General features: G+C 45.9%; 1 protein-coding gene across 1 annotated transcript in view; it reads left to right on the top strand.

Moving 5' to 3' along the window:
* Nucleotides 1-24,742, top strand: part of LOC135531041 (trinucleotide repeat-containing gene 6C protein-like) — an 82,010-nt gene that overhangs the window by 31,063 nt on the left and 26,205 nt on the right. The window contains 1 exon segment of the mRNA XM_064959180.1: nt 20,611-23,250. Coding sequence (XP_064815252.1) covers nt 20,611-23,250 — 2,640 coding nt within the window.

Below are 24,742 nucleotides of genomic sequence, written 5' to 3'. Positions count from 1 at the left end.
TCTGTACTGGGAGTCTGGGCTGCATCATGTTAGCTCCACTTAGCCTGTACTGGGAGTCTGGGCTGGGAGTCATCATGTTAGCTCCACTTAGCCTGTACTGGGAGTCTGGGCTACATCATGTTAGCTCCACTTAGCCTGTACTGGGAGTCTGGGCTACATCATGTTAGCTCCACTCATAGCCTGTACTGGGAGTCTGGGCTATCATCATGTTGGGAGCTCCATCATGTTAGCCTGTACTGGGAGTCTGGGCTACATCATGTTAGCTCCACTTAGCCTGTACTGGGAGTCTGGGCTGCATCATGTTAGCTCCACACTCATACTGTACTGGGAGTCTGGGCTACATCATGTTAGCTCCACACTCATACTGTACTGGGAGTCTGGGCTACATCATGTTCATAGCTCCCTGGGCACATCATCATACTGTACTGGGAGTCTGGGCTGCATCATGTTAGCTCCCCACTCATACTGTACTGGGAGTCTGGGCTACATCATGTTAGCTCCACACTCATACTGTACTGGGAGTCTGGGCTACATCATGTTAGCTCCCCACTCATACTGTACTGGGAGTCTGGGCTACATCATGTTAGCTCCCCACTCATGCTGTACTGGGAGTCTGGGCTGCATCATGTTAGCTCCACACTCATACTGTACTGGGAGTCTGGGCTACATCATGTTAGCTCCACTTAGCCTGTACTGGGAGTCTGGGCTGCATCATGTTAGCTCCACACTCATACTGTACTGGGAGTCTGGGCTACATCATGTTAGCTCCACACTCATGCTGTACTGGGAGTCTGGGCTACATCATGTTAGCTCCACACTCATACTGTACTGGGAGTCTGGGCTACATCATGTTAGCTACACACTCATACTGTACTGGGAGTCTGGGCTGCATCATGTTAGCTCTGGGCATCATGTTCACTCATACTGTACTGGGAGTCTGTTAGCTCCACTCAGGCTGTACTGGGATCTGGGCTCATCATGTTAGCTCCACACTCATACTGTACTGGGAGTCTGGGCTACATCATGTTAGCTACACACTCATACTGTACTGGGAGTCTGGGCTGCATCATGTTAGCTGTCTCATCACTCATACTGTACTGGGAGTCTGGGCTACATCATGTTAGCTACACACTCATACTGTACTGGGAGTCTGGGCTACATCATGTTAGCTCCACACTCATGCTGTACTGGGAGTCTGGGCTACATCATGTTAGCTCCACACTCATACTGTACTGGGAGTCTGGGCTATGAACATCATGTTAGCTCCCACTATGAACAGTTAACTGGGAGTCTGGGCTACATCATGTTAGCTCCACATCAGTTACTGTACTGGGAGTCTGGAACAGTTACAGTCTCCATCAGGAACACTATGGGACTTACATCATGTCAGCTCCACACTCATACTGTACTGGGAGTCTGGGCTGCATCATGTTAAACTGTCTCCATCACACTCATACTGTACTGGGAGTCTGGGCTGCATCATGTTAGCTCCCCACTCATACTGTACTGGGAGTCTGGGCTGTATCATGTTAGCTCCACAGAAGTTAACAGACTTGAATGATGCAGCACTTTACAGGCAACACTAGAACAGTTAAACTGTCTCCATCAGGAACACTTTGAACAGTTCAACTGTCTCCATCAGGAACATGAACAGTTATGTCTCCATCAGAACAGTTAAACTGTCTCCATCAGGAACACTATGAACAGTTACACTGTCTCCATCAGGAACACTATGAACAGTTTTTTTACCTTTATTTAACTAGGCAAGTTAGTTAAGAACAAATTCTTAGTTTCAATGGCCTAGGAACAGTGGGTTAACTGCCTGTTCAGGGGCAGAATGACAGATTCGTACCTTGTCACCTTCCGGTTACTAGTCCAACGCTCTAAACACTAGGCTACCCTGCTAGCTTACAGCTGAAGCTACAGTGGTTCCTCCTTTAAAAGTTGCGTCATACTGCAGCATTCCTTGCAGGCTGATGCAGGATTCTGTGCTACGTTATTTAATTGTCAGCCAGTTTTACCATTAATGCAAGTTAGTGTTAGTTTGACCACCAGAGGGCATCTTTGAGAAGCATTTGATAGTCTTCAATATTGGCATTACTAGAGAATTTAAAATCTTTTCTGTAAGAGCATAGTATATGGGATTGTTTTTAAGAAATTTAGCGTAATTAATTTGATTAATATTATGGTGCTTCTATTCCAAGAAAAATGAAACCCTCAGGGTTTCCGTTAGGATGGAACGGAAAATATGTCGCTGTACAGCGTGACAGTCAGGAGTATGCTACAGTACTAAGAGCATAAGAGGATTGGAGGATTCTAAATTAATATCTAAGGGGCATAACATTTCCTCACCCTAATTGTAGTGTAACCAATACCCAAACGGAGATTCAGTGAAAATAAAAATCTGTCAAGACCAGTCCCCGTGTTGTTTCATAGCAACGCGAAAGGATGCTGAAATAGCTATTGCTTCAAATCCTATTGCTTCTATCTTCAATATACTTTTTAAATAAATAACAATGGAACAGAAAATATGGCGCTGTACAACGTGACATTCGGGAGTAGGCTACAGTACTAGGCTATTCAACTAAAGAATCCCTGTGTCGTGCTGGCACACGGGAGTCTGGGGTTCAATTCCCTGAAGGGGAGGAAGGAGTAGGCTGTTCTTGTAAATAATAATTTGTTCTTAACTGACTTGCCTAGTTAAATAAAGGTTACACTAAAAGCACAACATTTCTACACCCTAATTCTATAATTGTAGTCTTCTAACCAGTACTGAAAATAAATTTATCAAGACCGGTCCCTATGCTTGTCTTAGAGCAGCGCAAAAATGGTGCTAAAATAGTTGGAGGCTATTTCTTCAAATCCTATTGCTTCTAACTTCAATATGCTCTTTAAATGAATAAGACCTACACCACTTTTAACAGCACATTACTCAACACTAGTGAGACTCATGTCGCCTACGGTAGGCCTACAGTATATTGAAAAATATGACGTGACTCTCCGCCAATAATTACATATTGGGGGATTCTAAATGAATGAATGAATGAATGAATTAAAACCAAAAGCCGCCTCATGAATCTCCCGGTGGCGGCCGACACGGGTATCAAACCTGCATCTGTAGCAATGCATTTTGCACTGCGATGCAGTGTCTTAGACAGCTGCGCCACTCGGTAGGCCCAAATGAAAGTGAGCGATTTGTTATCTGAATTAATTAAGGCCCTCCAAATTTTTCATGCCATTATTATTTACGTGGTTTTAGTTTGAACGTGCAGAATGGCACTAAGAAGAGTGGGATTGTTTCCCTCGTCAGCGCCATTATTATTGCAATGCCGCTTAAAGTGTTGCTCTGTGCTACCCAGTGGGGCGGGGTGGGGGTCCACCCTCCCTCCCCTTCCTCCTCCTCCCTTCCACATGGGCTAGGTCCGTCTTCTGTGCGTGGCTCTACCGCCCATCCTGTGCCCCATGCCCTCGTGCCATGAACCTTGCGTGCCCACCGCTATTTCAGTGGATACAGCTGGAGAACTGCAAGGCAATCCCATTGTGCGCCACTCGGGAGCCATGACCAATATAAACTCAGAAAAAAAAGAAACATCCATTTTATTTTCAGCAAACTTAACATTTGTAAATATTTGTATGAACATAAGATTCAACAACTGAGACATAAACTGAACAAGTTCCACAGACATGTGACTAACAGAAATAGAATAATGTGTCCCTAAACAAAGGGGGGGGTCAAAATAAAAAGTTACAGTCAGTATCTTATGTGGCCACCAGCTGCATTAAATACTGCAGTGCATCTCCTCCTCATGGACGCCACCACATTTGCCAGTTCTTGCTGTTACTTCACTCTTCCACCAAGGCACCTGCAAGTTCCCTGACATTTCTCGGGGGAATGGCCCTAGCCCTCACCCTCAGATCCAACAGGTCCCAGGCGTGCTCAATGGGATTGAGATCCGGGCTCTTCGCTGGCCATGGCAGAACACTGACATTCCTGTCTTGCAGGAAATCACGCACAGAACTAAGAGTACGGCTGGTGGCATTGTCATGCTGGAGGGTCATGTCGGATGAGCCTGCAGGAAGGGTACCACATGAGGAAGGAGGATGTCTTCCCTGTAACGCACAGCGTTGAGATAGAGCTTGTTGTCATTGTATGCAGTCTAAGGATGCTGTGACTCACCGCCCCAGACCATGACGGACCCTCCACCTCCAAATCGATCCCACTCCAGAGTACAGGCCTCGGTGTAATGCTCATTCCTTCGACGATAAACGCAAATCCGACCATCATCTCTGGTGAGACAAAACCGTGACTCGTCAGTGAAGAGCACTTTTTGCCAGTCCTGTCTGGTCCAGCGACGGGGGGTTTGTGCTCATAGGCGACATTGTTGACAATGATGATGTCTGGTGAGGACCTACCTTACAACAGGCCTACAAGCCCTCAGTTCAGCCTCTCAGCCTATTGCGGACAGTCTGAGCACTGATGGAGGGATTATGAGTTCCTGGTGTAACTTGTTGTTGTCGTCATCCTGTACCTGTCCCACAGGTGTGATGTTCGGATGTACCGATCCTGTGCAGGTGTTGTTACACGTGGTCTGCCACTGCGAGGATGATCCGCAGTCCGTCCTGTCTCCCTGTAGCTGTAGCTGTCTTAGGTGTCTCACAGTACGGACATTGCAATTTATTGCCCTGGCCACATCTGCAGTCCTCCTCCTCGGAAAACAGTGTTTAAACACTTTACAATGAAGATCTGTGAAGTTATTTGGATTTTACGAATGATCTTTGAAAGACAGGGTCCTGAAAACGGGACGTTTCTTTTTTTGCTGAGTTTGTATTGTCCTGCAAATAACAGGGTTAATGATATATCTGTGAGAATATCCAAGAGGCTTTTAGATCTAAATTAATCATCATCATCGCTTTGTTTAAAGAAAAGAAAAGATGTAATATTCAAATAACGTAAAATGAGCAAGGGGGAAAAGTGCCATTCTGGAACATGGGGTGAGACATTGTTACTAATTTATAAATAAAACCAGTTTGTTATTTAGAATTATTTCTGTTTTTAGAGGGAGAGAAACCAAAAACCTACAGTCATCTCATGGGTCTTCCAGTCGAGGCTGGCACGGGTGTTGAACCAGCATCTGTAGCAACACAGCTTGCACTGGGATGCAGTGTCTTGTACAACATGACTGGTCGGGTGTAAGCTACAGTACTACAGAGACACAGTAGCGCCTTGGGACCCAAACGCGTAATCAGTGCTCTAACTCCCCTTGCGCTGGTCTGGAGCAATGAAGTAGTGATGCAGGGTACCGTACTAAACCACAAATAACCCCTAAGTCCCGCAGCATAATCACAACACTTTTAGTGGGGCAACTACTGTAGCATCTATTCACTACCCTAGTTCTTTGTTTGTGATAATATGCAAACTATAAAGCAAAATATGCTGATTGCAAAGATGAATGCCAACAAAACTTTATTAATTCACTTATTCGGTCTCTCCAAAAGATTCTGTTGCCTCTGCAAACTGACTGTGTGTGTGTGAATATGGCTTCAACTGGCCTCCCCCCTCTTGCCTCATGAATGATGTCATTACTGGTTAAAAGCGCACACTTTTATAAAATAACTTACTTCTATGCAAATTCTGTTGATCAGTACAAGAAAACAAGGCCCAAATAGAAGGGGAAACTGATCATTTGTCTTCTGTAGCCCCATGAAAATCAGCCAACATGCTAAATAATGCATGCAAACACTATTGAATATGCATTCACCTATATTGTGAATAGGCCTCGGCCACATGATTTACCCAGATTATCAATAGAGATACAAAAATAAAAACTTGCACCCCTTGGGGTACCGAGGACCGAGTTTGGGAAACGCTGGATTATGCATACATGGCTGTCTCTGAAAAATATTCAACTGTAAAGATGCCCAACAGAGCAGTAGCTGAGTTTATCTGTCTGGATCCAGTGTCAGTCTGGGACTTTGGCGAACATGCCTTCTTTTTTTGATGTGACGGAATTGAGTATTGTGGTACTAAACCTGGTATCTGTATTGAAGTCAACATTCTGGTATCGTGACAACACTACCGCCCAAGTTTTTTTCTCTTCGTACCGCCTGTGTCCAAACAGTAAATATATATATATATATATATATATATATATATTTGCAAATAATGTTCTGAATGGAAAAACCTTTTCAGTGTAAACTAAAACAAAATGGGAGGTATACCCAAAAGATAATGGACCTATGGGAACAAAATAAAAGCTAGACAGTCAGGGAGAATCTAAAGTGTAAAAATGATGCCTTCAGGAGTATGTTTGTAATGGCATGAGGCCCCCATTGACTTTGTTATAATGTTGAGTCACTCCGATTAGCGTAAACCATGGCAAAATGTGTAGAATTGCAGGAGATTGGCATTAAAACAGTTACATTTTGTCACTGCGGCCAACAGGAGGGCCTCTAAATGTTTTGTTTGGCCACGCCCACCACCTAAGCCCCATTTTGATCTGGAAAAAACTGGTCTGTGTGTAGTGTTTCAAACGTTTGTAGTCTAGATACATTTCATGTTAAGATTTCATGTTTGTCCTTCATTTCCTTTTTCTGAAAATGTAACATTTTTGGCACTTGTTTTTCTTGTTTGCTGGTTAGAGGGAGTCTCTGAAAGAGTTCTGTTGTGTGTTAGTACTGTCTGAAGAGCTTTGAGTTGTGCTGACCAGAGCTATTTCCTGTAATGGTGGAGTGATGAAGACCTGGCAGGGCCTGAGTGGGACTGGTCTGGCACAGATAAAGACAGGGAGCAGGGTAGAGAAGGAAAGAGGGAGAGAAGGAGAAATAAGGAAATCTGAGTGAAATGAGAGAACGAGAGGCCCAGGCCTGTGGGCTGGGTGACTCATGCCTTACGGTAAAAGCTCATGATTCACTTCACTCCTTTGGCAGACTTCTCTGCTCACTCGCGCGCTCTCTGTCTCTCTTCTCTGGGCTGCTGGGATAGGCCAGGGAGACACTGTAGGCCGTAAGATGGTGCTGGACCAGCATACAGCTCTATCTCCTCTGACACGCTACACTACAGTACAGACACGTAGCATACAGAGTCGTACAGCTCATACGCATGCTCCCTCCCACCCGCTCTCTCTTTAATCTTCCTGGCGCAGGCGTTCCACTAGCGACCCACAACGACAAAATCCTGTGAAATTGCAGAGCGCCAAATTCAAAATACAGAAATAGTCATAATAAACATTCATAAAAATACAAGTGTTATACATCGGCTTAAAGATGAACTTCTTGTTAACCTCTCTGGGATATGTGGGATGCTAGGGTCCCACCTGGCCAAAAGCCAGGGAAAATGCAGAGCGCCAAATTCAAATAAATGACTATAAAAATCAAACTTTCAGTAAATCACACATGCAAGATAGCAAATTAAAGCTACACTTGTTGTCAATCCAGCCAACGTGTCATATTTCAAAAAGGCTTTTTGACGCACAACAAGAAGTTTCCCCATCCCTCCTGCATTTTTTTGTTGTCTGAGTAAATGAAGAGGACTCGGTGTACAATATTTTTGAAAGATGAGACATTAAGGATTATAATAAATCCACTGATGTCATACAAGACAAACACCCAGGAGTCCAAATGTGCACTTCACACTTCCATATCATAAAACGAATGGAATATACAGTGTCAAAACATGTCCATGTCAGTGTCAACATTTATAATCGCTGTATTTGATGTACAGTTACAAGATGACCTGGTGTTTTACCCTGGGTTATCCTGAACACAATGAGCCTGTGTTTGTTGTATTATGGACAACATTTGCCACAGACCACGCATCGGAATGCACTTATGTTCACCAACATTATGAACTGCCTTGGATCACGTAAACAACAACTGTAATTGTGTGATGGCAGGGATGCAGGCCTGTATTCCAAACAAAACACCAAGTGTGCTTGCAGAGCGCCCTAGTTCCTCAACAGCACAGCTAGGAGAGCTAAAAACAAAATGCACCTTTTTGTTGAAGACCTCTTTCAGTCATAAAAGTGCATTGCAATGACTTACTGTGCAGACTAGAGAGGTGTGGGCTCTTGGAGACACTAGTTTGACCTCTCACTCAAACCTTGTCATTTTTTTGTCTTATGTTGCACCTACCCCAAATTATTACAAATGTATTTTAATTTTATTTTACCTTTTTATTTAACTAGTCAAGTCAGTTAAGAACAAATTATTAATTTCAATGACGGCCCAGGAACAGTGGGTTAACTGCCTGCAGAACGACAGATTTGTACCTTGTCAGCTTGGGGATTCGAACTTGCAACCTTCCGGTTACTAGTCCAACGCTCTAACCACTAGGCTACCCTGCCGCCCCAAATGCATCAGAAAGAACAGTCACTGTAAAATGCACATAAATACGGCTGTGACGGTAATTGAATAACCCTGTAACTGACAGTTATGGATGAAATATGAAAATAAAATAAAGGTCAACCATTGAAATAGGCATACAATCATTTTGAGGGGAAATATTTAAGATTAACTTTAAGGTAGATCAACTTGGTTTAATAGCGGGAGTATTTACTAATGACTATAAGCAATTGTTTTACTGACTTAGTCTATTAAACTGTCTACGTCTCCTCTTTCCAACGGTTGTTTGATGCTCCAGCAGCTCAACCTCTCGATGCACAGGGGTGTAGAAGTGCTAGAGTTCTTCTAGCCTACACTGCACCTTATCATTCCTTGCTAATAGATGAATAACTCTTATCTTTTTAAAAAGGTTGGATGTGTCTATTTATTCATTATTCAACAGCAGTCGACAAGGTGGTTCTGGCTCTGAGGCCTATAATGCGCCAATGTTGTGTCAAATGGACAATGTGCCCGTCCTCTCCAACCTGGCATGGTATAATTTGACACAGAATCGTTTCTTAATTTGATAGACTAATCAACGCTGATAAATAGGCTATGGACATTTAGCCTTTTTATTTGTTGCTATTTTAATGATAGTATGACAATCACATCTGTTTCTCCTCTTCATACTTTCCTTGCCAATTCATTACCTCATAGCCTAGTTTCAGAAAGCCTATGGTAGGCCTAGGTTTTTTAATATGTTTTAAGGAAGGGAGAAATATTTGCTCTTGACTGTGTGTTAAATTGTCACATTTTGGTATTGACAATCTGACATTTCTTAATTAGAATACTAGACTTCTATTTAGAGGTAGTAATAACTTGAATAATAATTGAAATGCTATTGATGATAAAGTGTAATGGTAATAGTGAAGTTGCAGAGAAAAGACACTGGTTTCTTTTGAGTCTATGTTCCAATCCTGGTTGACTTGGCAAATGACCCCAACTTCAACTTCCAACACCGCCACAGCCCTACACAAAATCAACCGTGTTATGTTTGGATTCCATCTTGTCAGGTGAACAGTTGTCCTCACTTTTAGATGAATCATTTTCCCATAATCTCCAAACGGCTTTCTTTTGATTGTTACCATGGTTATGCATTTGCTTTCCATATTTCTTCTGTAAGAAATTTTTTAAATTTAGCCCTGTCCATACAGACCAATTCCCACAAGTGTATGTACAGGGTTAAAGATCCCCTCTTGAAGCAGTGTGTCACCCACTGAATGTATTGATTTGACAGTATTACCCCTCACCCTATAGGGCAGCACTTCGCCAGGCTGTGGGTGTGCAGGATGTTACTTAACGGCCCATACGGAGTGCTACGTGGTCCCGTAACCAGATCCCTCCCCGCTGCTGTTTCTCACTCTCTCTACCTACAGTGCATTTGGAAAGTATTCATACTCCTTGATTTTTCCCACATTTTGTTACGTTACAACCTTATTCTAAAATTGATTAAATAAAAAAATAATCAATTTACACACTACCCCATAATGACAACTAAAACAGGTTTCAAAGAAATTTCTGAAAATGTATTAAAAATAAATAGATACCTTATTTACATAAGTACAGTGCATATCAGAGAAAACAAGGTTGAAGGAATTGTCTGTAGAGCTCTGAGACAGGATTGTGCGAGGCACAGATCTGGGGAAGGGTACCAAAACATTTCTTTAGCATTTGAAGTTCCTCAAGAACACAGTGGCCTCCTCATTATTGAATTGAAGAAGTTTGGAAACACCAATACTATTCCTAGAGCTGGCCGCCCGGCCAAACTGAGCAATCGGGGGAGAAGGGCCTTTGTCAGGGAAGTGACCAAGAACCAGATGGTCACTCTGACAGAGCTCCAGAGATCCTCTTTGAAAATGGGAGAACCACCCAGAAGGACAACCATCTCTGCAGCACTCCACCAATCAGACCTTTTATGATGGAGGGGCCAGACGGAAGCCACTCAGTAAAATGCACATGACAGCCTGCTTGGAGTTTGCCAGAAGGCGCCTAAAGGACTCTCAGACCATGAGAAACTAGACTCTCTGGTCTGATGAAACCAAGATTGAACTCTTTTTGGTCTGAATGCAAAGTGTCACGTCCGGAGGACACCTGGCACCATCCCTACGGTGAAGCATGGTGGTGGCAGAATCATGTGGTGGGGATGTTTTTCAGCAGCAAGGAAAAAGATGAATGGAGGAAAGTACAAAGATCCTTGACGAAAACCTGCTCCAGAGCTCTCAGGACCTCAGACTGGTTCACCTTCCAACAGGACAACAACCCTAAGCACACAACCAAGACAATACAGGAGTGGCTTCGGGACAAGTCTCTGAATGTCATTGCGTGGCCCAGCCACAGCCCGGACTTGAACCCGATTGAACATCTCTGGAGTAGTGGTCGGCCGATTATTATTTTCAACGCCGATACCGATTATTGGAGGACCAAAATTATAACGAGACTGAATGAGTACTTATTTTAACTTATTTAAACATGTTCAATTTGGTTTAAATAATGCAAAAACAAAGTGTTGGAGAAGAAAGTAAAAGTGCAATATGTGCAATATGTAAGAAAGCTAACGTTTAAGTTCCTTGCTCAGAACATGAGAACATATGAAAGCTGGTGGTTCCTTTTAACATGAGTCTTCAATATTCCCAGGTAAGAAGTTTTAGGTTGTAGTTATTTTAGGAATTGTAGGACTATTTCTATACCATTTGTATTCCATATACCTTTGACTTTTGAATGATCTTATAGGCACTTTATTGCCAGTGTAACAGTATAGCTTCCGTCTCTCATCCTCGCCCCTACCTGGGCTCGAACCAGGAACACATCGACAACAGCCATCCTCGAAGCATCGTTACCCATGCGGAGCAAGGGGAACAACCACTCCAATTCTCAGAGCACGTGACGTTTGAAACGCTATTAGTGCGCACCCCGCTAACTAGCTAGCCATTTCACATCGGTTACACCAGCCTAATCTCGGGAGTTGATAGGCTTGAAGTCATAAACAGCACAATGCTTAAAGCATTGCGAAGAGCTGCTGGCAGAACGCACAAAAGTGCTGTTTGAATGAATGCTTACGAGCCTGCTGGTGCCGACCATCGCTCAGTCAGACTGCTCTATCAAATCAGAGACTTAATTATAACAAAATCGCACACAGAAATACGAGCCTTATGTCATTAATTCACTGAAATATTCTTTCAGTGAAATACGGAACCGTTCCGTATTTTATCTAATGGGTGGCATCCCTAAGTCTAAATATTCCTGTTACATTTCACAACCTTCAATGGTATGTCATAATTACGTAAAATTTTGGCAAATTAGGCAGCCCAAACTGTTGCAAAAACCCTGACTCTGCGTGCAATGAACGCAAGAGAAGTGACACAATTTCACCTGGTTAATATTGCCTGCTAACCTGGACTTCTTTTAGCTAAATATGCAGGTTTAAAAATATATACTTCTGTGTATTGATTTTAAGAAAGTCATTGATGTTTATGGTTAGGTACACATTGGAGCAAGGACAGTCCTTTTTCGCGAATATGCACCGCATCGATTGTATGCAACGCAGGACAAGCCAGATAAACTAGTAATATCAACCATGTGTAGTTAACTAGTTTAATGCTAGCTAGCAACTTACCTTGGCTTACTGGATTCACGTAACAGGCAGGCTCCTTGTGGAGTGCAATGAGAGGCAGGTGGTTGGAGCATTGGACTAGTTAACTGTAAGGTTGCAAGATTGAATCCCCGAGCTGACAAGGTAAAAATCTATTGTTCTGCCCCTGAACAAGGCAGTTAACCCACTGTTCTTAGGCCGTCATTGAAAGTAAGAATGTGTTCTTAACTGACTTGCCTAGTGAAATAAAGATTAAATAAAGGTGTTAAAAATAAAAATTGTCCAAATCGGTGTCCAAAAATACAGATTTCCGATTGTTATGAGAACTTGAAATCGCCCTAATTTATCGGCCATTCCGATTAATCGGTCGACCTCTACTCTGGAGAGACCTAAAAATAGCTGTGCAGCAAAACTCCCCATCCAGCCTGACAGAGCTTGAGAGGACCTGCAGAGAAGAATGGGAGAAACTCACCAAATACATGTGTGCCAAGCTTGTAGCGTCACACCCAAGAAGACTCAAGGCTGTAACCGCTGCCAAAGGTGCTTCAACAAAGTACTGAGTAAAGGGTCTGAATACTTACACTACCGTTCAAAAGTTTGGAGTCACTTAGAAATGTCATTGTTTTCCATGAATACATACATGAATAGGAAATATAGTCAAGCCGTTGACAAGTTTAGAAATAATGATTTTTAATTGAAATAATAATTGTGTCCTTCAAACTTTGCTTTTGTCAAAGAATCCTCCATTTGCAATTACAGCCTACAAGCGTGCTGTCATGTGCCTTTTACTGAGTGGCTTCCGTCTGGCCCCTCGATCTTTATCTTTTCTTTTTTTGCAACTCTGCCTAGAAGGCCAGCATCCCGGAGTTGCCTCTTCACTGTTGACTTTGAGACTGGTGTTTTGCTGGTAGTATTTATTGAAGCTCCCAGTTGAGAACTTGTGAGGTGTCTGTTTCTCAAACTAGACACTCTAATGTATTTGTCCTCTTGCTCAGTTGTGCACCAGGGCCTCCCACTCCTCTTTCTATTCTGGTTAGGGCCAGTTTGCGCTGTTCTGTGAAGGGAGTAGAACACAGCATTGTACAAGATCTTCAGTTTCTTGGCAATTTCTAGCCTTCATTTCTCAAAACAAGAAGAAAGGTTTTTGTTTCTAGCCATTTTGAGCCTGTAATCGAACCCACAAATTTTGATGCTCCAGATTGTCAACTAGTCTAAAGAAGGCCAGTTGTATTGCTTCTTTAATCAGAACAACAGTTTTCAGCTGTGTTAACATAATTTCAGAAGGGATTTCTAATGATCAATTAGCCTTTTAAAATGATAAACTTGGATTAGCTAACACAATGTGCCATTGGAATTTAGTGATGGTTGCTGGTAATGGGCCTCTGTACGCCTATGTAGATATTCCATTAAAAATCAGCCATTTCCGGCAACAATGGTCATTTACAACATTAACAATGTTTCTGATCAATTTGATGTTATTTTAATGGACAAATGTGCTTTTCTTTCAAAAACAAGTACATTTCTAAGTGACCCCAAACTTTTGATCAGTAGTGTATGTAAATGTGATATTTCAGTTTGAACTTTTTTATAAATTATCAAAAATGTAAAAAATAATAATAATAAAAATAAAGAACGTTTTTGCTTGGTCATTATGGGGTAATGCCTGTAGATTGATGGGGGAAAAAATTATTTATTCAATTTTAGAATAAGGCTGAATGTAATAAAATCGAGGTATCTTAATTTGAGGATGTTTGCTACAGCAGGGAAATAGTCCTGCACCAACAGGAAATATGGATTATAATTAATGCACATTTTCGTAGCAGTTGATCCATTTTTTGTAAGGGAAATTTCTGTGGAAATTACAAACTTCTGAAGTCTTTTTAAACCTCAAAAACAATACACATTTGAAATGTCCTGCATTGCAGGAAAGTTGTCCTGCAACAGGGTGATCAAATTATGATCCTACATCTGTAGTTGGCTTTTATGAGGGCGTTTTGCATTGCTTTTTAAAGTATGGCTGTGTCCTGTTAACAGCACTCATAGAAGTGTTACCTTTACATATTTTAGCAGTAGGGTTGTTGTGCATTAACGCCTATGCACTAAGCTCCATCCCAATGATACTCGATACAATTCTACAGTGTAGGAGTCCTCTACCAGATTCTTATTTTATCAAGAGCAAGCTGAAACAACTGCATAACACTGGAAGCTGTAGGACCCCAGCGATAGGCTGCCATCCTAGTGTCTGTCTGTTGGTGTCTCCTCTCTTTGAGCTGAGGACCCAGCTTGCCTTCTCTGTGGCCCAATGGCCGCCAGTGGTGTTGTCAGATTGTGTCCTGTCGCATTTACGTCACGTCGTCATGCACACATGCAACAGGAGAACAGGGACACAGTGGAGGTTGTTGTGTAAGACCCTATCTGTCTTCCTCACACTGCCCCCTCCCCTCTGCCCGTCTAAACGTTTTGTAACCGTACAGTGACGGGCTCCACACACACACACACACACACACACACACTACTTGCATGGTGGTTACGTTATTATTAGACGACCTGTGCCACCTGGGGCTTAGTCAATAGTCCTTTGTCTCAGCACTATTCTTCAGATTGTACTCCACTGAATCTATTAGAACAGGTATGGTCAATAATACAAGACTCGGTGGCCTTGAACAAACTGAGACAAACATCCAGCTATCTCTACTTCATAGTAGTCAAAGCAATACAAGGACGTCCCTGCTGTATGTAATGCTGCCATTTTCTACTATCAGTTATTCACCCACATTACAGTTTGTTGTGGTAATCTCCGTGTTTGCATGGCCTGCTTTGTTTTCGTCTCAGACCCAATGTTTGTTGCTCTTGCTCTTGTTGCTCTAATCAAGATGATGTTGAATAAAGTCTGCCACTCGAAGTTGCAGCTTTTCTGGGTTACATCTGTTTATAGCATACTGGGCTTGTGCCTTACTCAGGGTGAGTGTGTTGACAGGACAGCACACAATTGAGTTGAGCATGTTTTCATCTAATATTGTTTCTCTATGGGCCAATAGTCATCAGACTGTAGGCTAATCATGGGAATGGTAGAGGAGGTTTGATGGTGGGGGTGCAGCAGTGGGTGTGTATGGTAAGTAATAGTGTGTGTCTGGTTGGAAGGATTGAAAGAGCAGCAGTCTTTCTCTCTACAAGCCTCTCCTCTCCTGCCCCCGGGGGTCTTCATTATGCCTGGACCAACCCAGCTGAGACCTGACTAACACATCCATCTCTTCTTCACCCTCTCTTCCTCTTTTTCTCATTCTCTGTGCTGACTGTGACTATCAAGCTCTCCTCCTGCTCTCACTTTCTTTCACACTCTCTTCCTCTCCTTATCTCCCTCACCTTCACACTCTCTTCCTCTCCTCATCTCCCTCACCTTCACACTCTCTTCCTCTCCTTATCTCCCTCACCTTCACACTCTCTTCCTCTCCTCATCTCCCTCACTTTCACACTCTCACCCTACAAACCCAACTTGTTGAAACAAAATGAAAGGAAAAACTACCAAACAAAAACCTTATCAACAGCAATGTCTAGGCTGAGATTGCAATTCACCATCCGTCCGCGTTTCTGGGAAACAGCAGCGAGGTAGTGGATTGGAGGTTTGGGTAAGTGCCATCCAGACAGTTTACATGAAGGGCATTATTTATACACAAAGCACCAATCAGAGGGTCTTTGATGACCTCACTGCACGTTGACACACACCACACACACAGTGGAAAAGGCTGGGGCCTGGGCTTCCACATGAGGAACCACTGTTCTTCTGGTGGGACTTTGACGTATTGTGTGTTGGAGCAGTAGAGGTTTGTTTGTAAATAATACCCACCTTCAGTTAGCTTAGGAGCTGCTGCTGTTACTGCTTCTCTTTTGAAAGCCTCTAGCTAGCGCCCGATAGTGGCCAGCCTCTAGCTAGCGCACGACAGCGGCCTGCCTCTAGCTAGCGCACGATAGCGGCCTGCCTCTAGCTAGCGCCCGATAGCGGCCTGCCTCTAGCTAGCGCCCGGTAGCGGCCTGCCTCTAGCTAGCGCCCGGTAGCGGCCTGCCTCTAGCTAGCGCCCGATAGCGGCCTGCCTCTAGCTAGCGCCCGATAGCGGCCTGCCTCTTGCTAGCGCCCGATAGTGGCCTGCCCCTCCTCTGTTTAGCTCTACCTCATTTTCTCTCTTCTTCTCCCCGTCTTTGCCATGCTTTCCCTTTCCTCCCCTCCTTCCCTCTATCTCTCTCTCTGTCACTCCAGACCTCACTGTGTAAAGACAGATGTTTAGCTCTTCTTGGCCTCCTGCCCACCTCCATGTGAGCTTCATTTAATGTGTTTATGCTGTTTTCCATGCAGCCGTTGAAGTGGTAGTGTTTCTCCGGGCCAAACTGGGTCTGTTTTGCATTCCAGGGAGCTGCTGTGTCGTCCCGCTGCAGACTAGTCTGTCTCTGTTTGGGACGTCACACAACAGCAGTTTTTGCATCATCTGCCAGCATACTATAGGGAATCGTTGTGAAGCAGGAGGGGGAGGGTTGTGTGTGTGTGTGTGTGTGTGTGTGTGTGTGTGTGTGTACACACACATGCATATGATATGTGTACATGCATATGTATCTGGATGCATATGTGCATAGAATGTGTCTGCATACCTGCATGTGTCTGGATGCGTGTTATTGTCTGAGTGTGCAGGTGAACATGTATGTTTTTGTGCGTATGTGTGTGCACATTTGAGTGTGATTCCTGAACACTCAACGATGCAGCAAAAACTCTTCTTCTCTTCTGCTTTTGGAGAGGCTTCCATTGTGGCCAAGCTGTGCTCAATGTAAATGGAGTGGTCCTGGCTAAACATTTAGTGACGACTCCAAAAGCATGAAAGCGGGAGGGAGGGAGGCAGCAAAAAGGAATCTCCCTTTTGTTTAGTTTTTTCTCTCTCATGAGCGAGCGGATTGAGTGCACAATGAAATGCTCTCGGCTTTAACCATAACCCTATACGCCTGCCCCTACTCTCTCTGAGAGAGAGAATATCCTCTCTCCATGGATAGGAATAGAGCTGAGTTCTAAATAAAGCCAGAGAGAAAGAGAGAGGGGCAGGATGGCTCTAGCCAAGCCAAAGCAGGCTGGAGCAGAGCAGAGGGGGGAGGGAGTGTCTCTCTCTCTCTCATGCCGCGAGAGCTCGCAGCTTCTTGGCAGTATTTCAAAAATGAGTCTCTGAAAGCCCTGGCGAGCCGAGCAGACATATTGAGACTAGAGACACACGGGGATGGCCGCCTGCGCCACCACCGCTTCGCTCCAAACGTAGCGCTCGCTCACCATGGTCGGAAGGTACCTCTCCTCAGGTATTGTTCCTGCTTTTCGCCCGTGATCCCCCCTCTCTTTCTCTTTATTCACTGGGCGTCTTTCACTGCGTTGTGCATTGTAGTGCGCGATTGCCTTTAAATGCATGCAAGTACTAAGATAAGTACGATTTTGCAACGGAAAACATCCAGCAGCGACAGATGACATTCTGATGAATATCTTCATGAGGATAGTTTTAGTGTGTTTTTTCAGAGAAGCGACCGTGCTGCAGGAAGAGAGGGCGAGAGAGAGAAACAGATACAGACTGGAGCTCTGAGCGTTTTTGGCTCTGGTTCAGATTTGATAAAATGGCGTCCTGTACTACACCACAGAAACCACACCGCTGTGTCTGAGACACTGCCCTTTCTCCCTCCCTCTCTTTCTGTTTTTCCATTTGTATATAATCATTGGAAGAAGCCTAAGCTCTGCAGAGAGTGAGAGACAGACAGCCAGCAAAAGCTTGCAGACAAACAGCATCTCTCGCCATTTAAAGATCAGACAAAAGCAGACGCTGTGTGTGTGCAGTCCGTTCCGCTCACACATGCATGTGGAGGCACACCAAAAACAAGGAGAGGAACTGAGGCGGCGGCAGAGTGATTACCACGGCAGTGCATCTAGAGCAGCTGCTGCTTTTGGACTGACTCACTACTTATGCACCAAGCTGCTTCAGGGGATACTTCTAGAACTGTTGTTACCCAAGCCTCTCTCAGCAGTGGTTTCTTTATTGGAAGAGAAAGAAATCCTACTGTTTGGGTTTGAGGAGTAGAGGCAGTAGAGAGATTTGAAGGGACTGGGAGGCAAACTTCTGTACAGCAGGGGTGCAACGTTACGAAACATTCAGATATAAATGTTGTATTGTGTAGTTTAGGTACTTGTGTTTGTCATATCAGCTGTACACATCACAATGTCGGAACAAATGTAAAGTGTTTCACCTAATACACTCCAGGGCAGAGTGGTTATCAGTCGAGCCAAATGTTTGTGAAGCTGGTGTCAGGACCAGACTGAGGCTGAACTGCAGGACTCAAGGGGTCAAGGGTTAGGACAGAGGATGGGTGTCTTCGGATCTGCCGGTGGACTCCACCTAGGCCTCCCACTTTATTCCAAGATGGCTGCAACTAGGGTAAAGCTGTTGCGATTACTAGGCTTGGGCGTTATACCGTTAATACTGTATACCGAGGTATTTCAAAATATGCAGAATAAACAGAACTCCCACAACATTTCAACCAGGGTTGGACAGTAGACAGATTGTCATACTGTACCATACTGGGGTATACTGTATTACCAGAAGTGCACACAAGGGGAGCTATTTAGTTATCAAAATAATGACACACAAAATAATTTAGGCAACCGGGTTCTTGATCCAGGAGGGGATTGAATGTCTCTGCTGTAACCAAGAAGCTTGATCTTAACATCGAGCCATTTAGCTAACAAGTTAGCAAATCAAATGACATCTTATAGTTTTACTTAACTTATAGTTAGTTATAAGCAGTCGCGTATTCGCACCGAACTGTTCTGTATGGGGACCTCGGTTCGGTCAGTACTGTGAACCTGAAATGAATACAGAAAACCAATAAAAACTCTAGCCTATACCTACACTGAGTTGTGTGCCATCGCCTCGTGAGTAAATTTGAGCTGAATAAACATTGTAGGCTATTAAAACAAGTACAGCCTATGCGCACGTTGTAATCGGAATTCTAATCTTAACTGGCTGATTTAAAAGGATCCTTTTGTGCGGCGCAGCCGGGAACTGTGTAGATGGGGACTGGTGGGCTCCATAAGCCAGAAGGGTCCTCCATCGTCGGTTACATCTCCAGTGTGGGAACATTTTGGCATCTACATTACCGGTCAAACGTTTAACACTTACTCATTCAAAGGTTTTTCTTTATTTTTACTCATTTCTACTCTGTAAAATTATAGTGAAGACATAAACTATGTAATAACACATATGGAATCATGTAGTAACCAAAAAAGTGTTAACGTGTTCACGCTACACGTTCCCCAAGGGCACCACCCCCCACCCCCTCAACTCAAAAAGTGGCGCACAGAATGCAAAAATATTCTTAGAAATATTTAACCTCCACACATTAACAAGTCCAATAGATCAAATGAAAGATAAACACCTTGTTCATCTACCCAGCGAGTCAGATTTCTAAAATGTTTTACGGCAAAAACATAGCACATATGTATGTCAAACCACCACAAAGACACAGACGATATGGAGCCATTTTGTCGAACAAAAGATGCAATCACAAACGCAGGATTAAAAGAAAAATAATTCACTAACCTTTGGAAAATCTTCATCAGATGACAGTAATAGGACATGTTACACAGAACATTTATGTTTTTTTTCAATAATATGCAATTTATATCCATAAATCTCCGTTTACATTGACGCCATGTTCAGAAAATGCTAAAAAATGTCCGGAGAAATTATAGATAATAACGCCAGATAACAGCAATACACATCATAAACTTTGACCAAATATACATGTTCTACATATAGTTAGAAAGATACACTGCTTCTTAATGCAATCGCTTTGTCACATTTATTTTTAATGTTACAGAAATCGTTCACTATTCAATAATCTGAGACGGCGCTCAGACATAAGCAATATTTCTCCGCTATGTTGTAGTCAACAGAAACACAAAATTACAACATCTATTTTCTCGCGACACCCAGTATTTTGCCTGCCAAAGGGTCAAAGCTCGCGGGATTTGCACAATTAAATGCTCTACTGATAGAAGACATCTCGCGGAAGACATAGAAACTGTTCCCAGATCCATAGCTGGTTGGGAAGGGTGGGGGCGATGACGTCAAAGTTGGCCCAACTTTCCCAGATCCATAGCTGGTTGGGAAGGGTGGGGGCGATGACGTCAAAGTTGGCCCAACTTTCCTGATGAGAAAACTAGTTTGGGAGATTGGCTGCCCTGTGAGTTCTGCTATACATACAGACATAATTCAAACGGTTTTAGAAGCTTTAGAGTTTTTTTCTATTCAATAATTATTATTATATGCATATATTAGCAATTTTGGACAGATTTTTTTTCACTTTACTATGGGCACGCAATTCATCCAAAGGGGGCAGTATTGTCCCGAGCCTTAACAGGTTTTAAACAAATAAAAAAATCTATATTCAATTTGAGATTCTTCAAAGTAGCCACCCTTTGCCTTGAGGACAGCTTTGCACACTCTTGGTATATGTTTAGATGCCAACTGTTGTCATGTTATCTTCTAGGTATGAAGACATACTAACCTTGTCCCTTTCTCCCTCTCTCTCCATCCATCCTCTCTTTCTCTCCATCCTCTCTCATTCAACAGAGCTGCCCCCACAGAGTGGCCCGGGAGCCCATTATGAGAATCCCCACTTTGGACACCAGCCAGCCAATCGGAGTGCCACTTCCGCCTCAGCGTCGGCCAATCACAGTGGCTGGGATACAGTGATCATCGACGAGAGCGACACCGAGGCCTGGCCCTCCATTTCCCGCAGCAGCCAGAGCCAGGGCCCTGCAGGAGGATGCCCCTCGGACACTGACCCGGCCAGCAGCAGCAGCAGTATGAGCATGGCCACGGGGGCCAACGGCCAGACAGGCCACTTTCCTGCCAACTACCCCAGCAGCAAAGGAGCCAGCTCTGGGCCCGGCAGCTCAGCCAATCACCCCGGGGCAGGCACGGTCAGCATGGCCTCAAGCCAAGGAGCAGCCAATCGGGGATGGGGATCTGGTCCCGGTCCCTCCCCCCATGGCCCTCCTCAGTCCTCATCTGTCGGGGGTGGGGAGGGGAAGAGTGATGGCCCAATGGGAGGAGGAGGAGGCAGGGGTTGGGGCTCCTCTTCCTCCACCACCTCCAACTTGAACCTCAACCCCAATGCCAACCCCTCGGCCTGGCCCGTTCTGGGGCACGACGGGGGCGGAGGAGCGGGGGCAAGCAGCTCAGGGGGAGCCAACCCCAATCAACCCCCTTCTTCTCAACCCCCTCCAAACCTCTGCGACCCGCCAGGCACCTCTCACGCCCAGGGGAACGGCATCAGAGGAGGAACCATGGTGGGCGGCACCAACGGCAACCTTCCGGTTGGGGGAGGCGGCACCTGGGGAGAATCATCTGAGCCACACCCATCCTCATCCACGAATGTGTCTTTCAGCTCAGAACCTCAGAACCTTAACACTGACGGACCAAATCATACTAGCAAGCAACAGGAGCCCCCTATCCACAGCGTGTCCGGCTGGAGTGGCCCCTCCGGAGGTAAGGGCTCCCTGGGCCAGCCTCCTCCTGGAGCTTCCCAGCTGGTCAATGGAGAGGATGGCAGCTCCGTCTGGGGCAACAATGGAGACTCCAAGTCAGTTGCCTCCTCCACGGAGCCTTCGGGCTGGGACTCTGGGGCCGGGGGCTGGGGGAGCCATGGAAGCAGTGGTGGTGGAACCTCTGGAGGCTGGGGAGGCCAGAGCAGCAGAGACGCCTGGGGGAAGCAGCATTCTGGCGAGGTCCAGGGGGGCTGGGACGCCCCCAGCTCTCCTCCCCAGCAGGCCAGATCCTGGAGCACCCGAGCCCCTAGCACCACGGCGGCCAGCGAGGGCAGCAGCGAGGGCATGGATGGAGCGGGACACTCCCTCCGACAGGACCGGTCGTCCAGGGATGAGCCTGCCCCCCTGCTCCCAGCCCCTGACCTGGACCCCAGGGTGCTGTGCAACACAGGCTGGGGCCAGACCCCCGTCCGCCAGCACACGTCCTGGGACATGGAGGAGGCGGCACGCACCCAACGAAAGGCAGATGCTGCCGGGACGGACTCTTGGGGAGGCTCAGGCCCCAACACTCCCACCGAGCCAGCCCAAGGGCCCTCCAACCCCAGCCACTTACCCCCTCATCGGGTAGACCACAAGAGCGAGGGCCCCGGTCCTGGTCCTCAGGCTGCCCCTGGCTGGGGTGGTTCCAAGCCTCCAGCCAGCCAACCCGGCTCTGGCTGGGGTGAGCCACCGAGCAGCAAGAATCCCCCCAACGGTCCTGGGGGCTGGGGGAATCCCCCACCAGGAGGCCCCGGGTCAGGCCCCAACTTGCCCAAAGCTGGGAGCCAGTCCTGGGGTGCTCCAGAGGAGAAGTCCCCAAGCTGGGATGGTTCCCACGGCAAGGCCCCCAAGCCCCAGGGCTGGGGAGATGGGCCCAAGCCGCCCCACAGTGGCTGGGGCAACAGCGCTGGAGGAGGGGGCAATGGAGGAGGGGGGGAATGGAGAGAGCCTGCAGATGGCAAGAAGAACAGTCCCACCACCAACCCTCCCTGGGAGGGAGAAGGAGCAGGAGGCTGGAAAGAGAGCAACCGAGGCTGGGGAAAACCTGGTCCGGGGATGGGGGGAAATGTTGGTGGAGGCTGGGGAGAGCCAGCGATGGCCCAGCAGCGCCCAAGTTGCCCTGCCCAAGGATGGGGCGGCAAGCCCCAGGAGAGCTCCAACGGCAATAGCGGAGGAGTTAGAGGGAGCATGGGCGGGGCAGGAGGTGGAGAAGGGAGCATGGGATCCTGGGGAGGCCCTGGCCCCGTGAAGCCCAGTGTATCAGGCCGGGAGGGCAACGGGGGAGGAGGAGGGAGCAAGCCGGACCCCTCAGGAGGAGAGCCCACAGGGTGGGAGGAACCTTCCCCACCCTCCATTCGACGCAAGATGGAGATTGACGACGGCACCTCGGCTTGGGGCGACCCGGGTGCCTACAACAAGACGGTCAACCTCTGGGACAAGAACAACCCTGGGGGAGGAGGTCCACCCCAAGGTAGACCCCCAGGGAACGCCCCCGCATGCCCCCCTGGAAACAACAACAACCACCCACCACATCACACCTACCACGGCCCCCCACCACCCCTCCAGAGCCATGGCGGCCACAACCCCCAGGGCCCAGGCCAGAACAGTGGGCCCATGGACACAGCCATGCCTCACCAGACTGCGCCTCCACCACACAGCAGACCACCCCTCATGGGTCCAGGTGAGAAGACATACTCTATGAATGGACGGCTTATAGTGTTACTGTGATTGTGTCCTTGATAATCTTGTGTTTTGACAATGCCATCTAGCTTTTAGATCAGGAGTCTTATGAAGTTGTGAAGCGTCCTGCAATGTTGGGTTTATGTTTTGCACATGTAGTCATGGGAGTAGAACCGTGTTGGGTTTACGTTTTGTACATGTAGTCATGGGAGGAGAACAGTGTTGGGTTTACGTTTTGTACATGTAGTCATTGGAGGAGAACCGTGTTGGGTTTACGTTTTGTACATGTAGTCATGGGAGGAGAACAGTGTTGGGTTTACGTTTTGTACATGTAGTCATGGGAGGAGAACAGTGTTGGGTTTACGTTTTGTACATGTAGTTATGGGAGGAGAACCGTGTTGGGTTTACGTTTTGTACATGTAGTCATGGGAGGAGAACAGTGTTGGGTTTACGTTTTGTACATGGGAGGAGAACAGTGTTGGGTTTACGTTTTGTACATGTAGTCATGGGAGGAGAACAGTGTTGGGTTTACGTTTTGTACATGTAGTCATGGGAGGAGAACAGTGTTGGGTTTACGTTTTGTACATGTAGTCATGGGAGGAGAACAGTGGGGTTTAGGTAGTCATGGGAAGAACAGTGTTGGGTTTACGTTTTGTACATGTAGTCATGGGAGGAGAACAGTGTTGGGTTTACGTTTTGTACATGTAGTCATTGGAGGAGAACAGTGTTGGGTTTACGTTTTGTACATGTAGTTATGGGAGGAGAACAGTGTTGGGTTTACGTTTTGTACATGTAGTCATGGGAGGAGAACAGTGTTGGGTTTACGTTTTGTACATGGGAGGAGAACAGTGTTGGGTTTACGTTTTGTACATGTAGTCATGGGAGGAGAACAGTGTTGTGGGTTTTACAACCCTAACAGGCAGAATGAATTCACTGTGCCAGGCCTGATAAAGATTAGTCTTTTTGTTAAAAAGCGGCAGCTTAAAACCGTTGTTGCAGTTCAATCAACTGTTATTATACTGTGAACACACAAGAACAAGGAAATAGTTGTCTGTTCTACCTATGACTTAACACAAAATCTTGTTAGGTGGCGCACAGCGAACACATGCTTGGCTCCAAAACGTTGATCCGTTTTTAAAGGTAAAACCTCGCCTCTTAGATTTCCATCTAAATGAAGAACCAAATTGGCGAAAGCGATGCCAGCCCGCCCTGGCCCCACCCCCTTTACTTCTCTGAAGCTCGCTCTCCTCTGATTTCACAACAACAACACGGTCACCCCCATCTGTGTGCGTAACTGTGGCAACCTCACGTGGGCACACGTGGCGGAGGAAGCCCAAGAATGCTGTTTACTAACCCGGCTTGTGAAAATAGCGATTGGAGCCACAAAACGTTTGCGCTGTGGAGGAAGTGTGTGATTATAGGAGTAACCACCATCTGTCAGTAGTTAGAGGAGGAGAGAGCGAGAGGGAGGGGGGGGCGAAGGAGGGGGGAGA

The sequence above is a fragment of the Oncorhynchus masou genome, unplaced genomic scaffold (genome assembly GCF_036934945.1).
Source record: "Oncorhynchus masou masou isolate Uvic2021 unplaced genomic scaffold, UVic_Omas_1.1 unplaced_scaffold_1499, whole genome shotgun sequence".
Classification (NCBI taxonomy): Eukaryota; Metazoa; Chordata; class Actinopteri; order Salmoniformes; family Salmonidae; genus Oncorhynchus; species Oncorhynchus masou.
The sequence above is the reverse complement of the archived record's forward strand: the minus strand, read 5'-3'. Positions and strand labels throughout refer to the sequence as shown.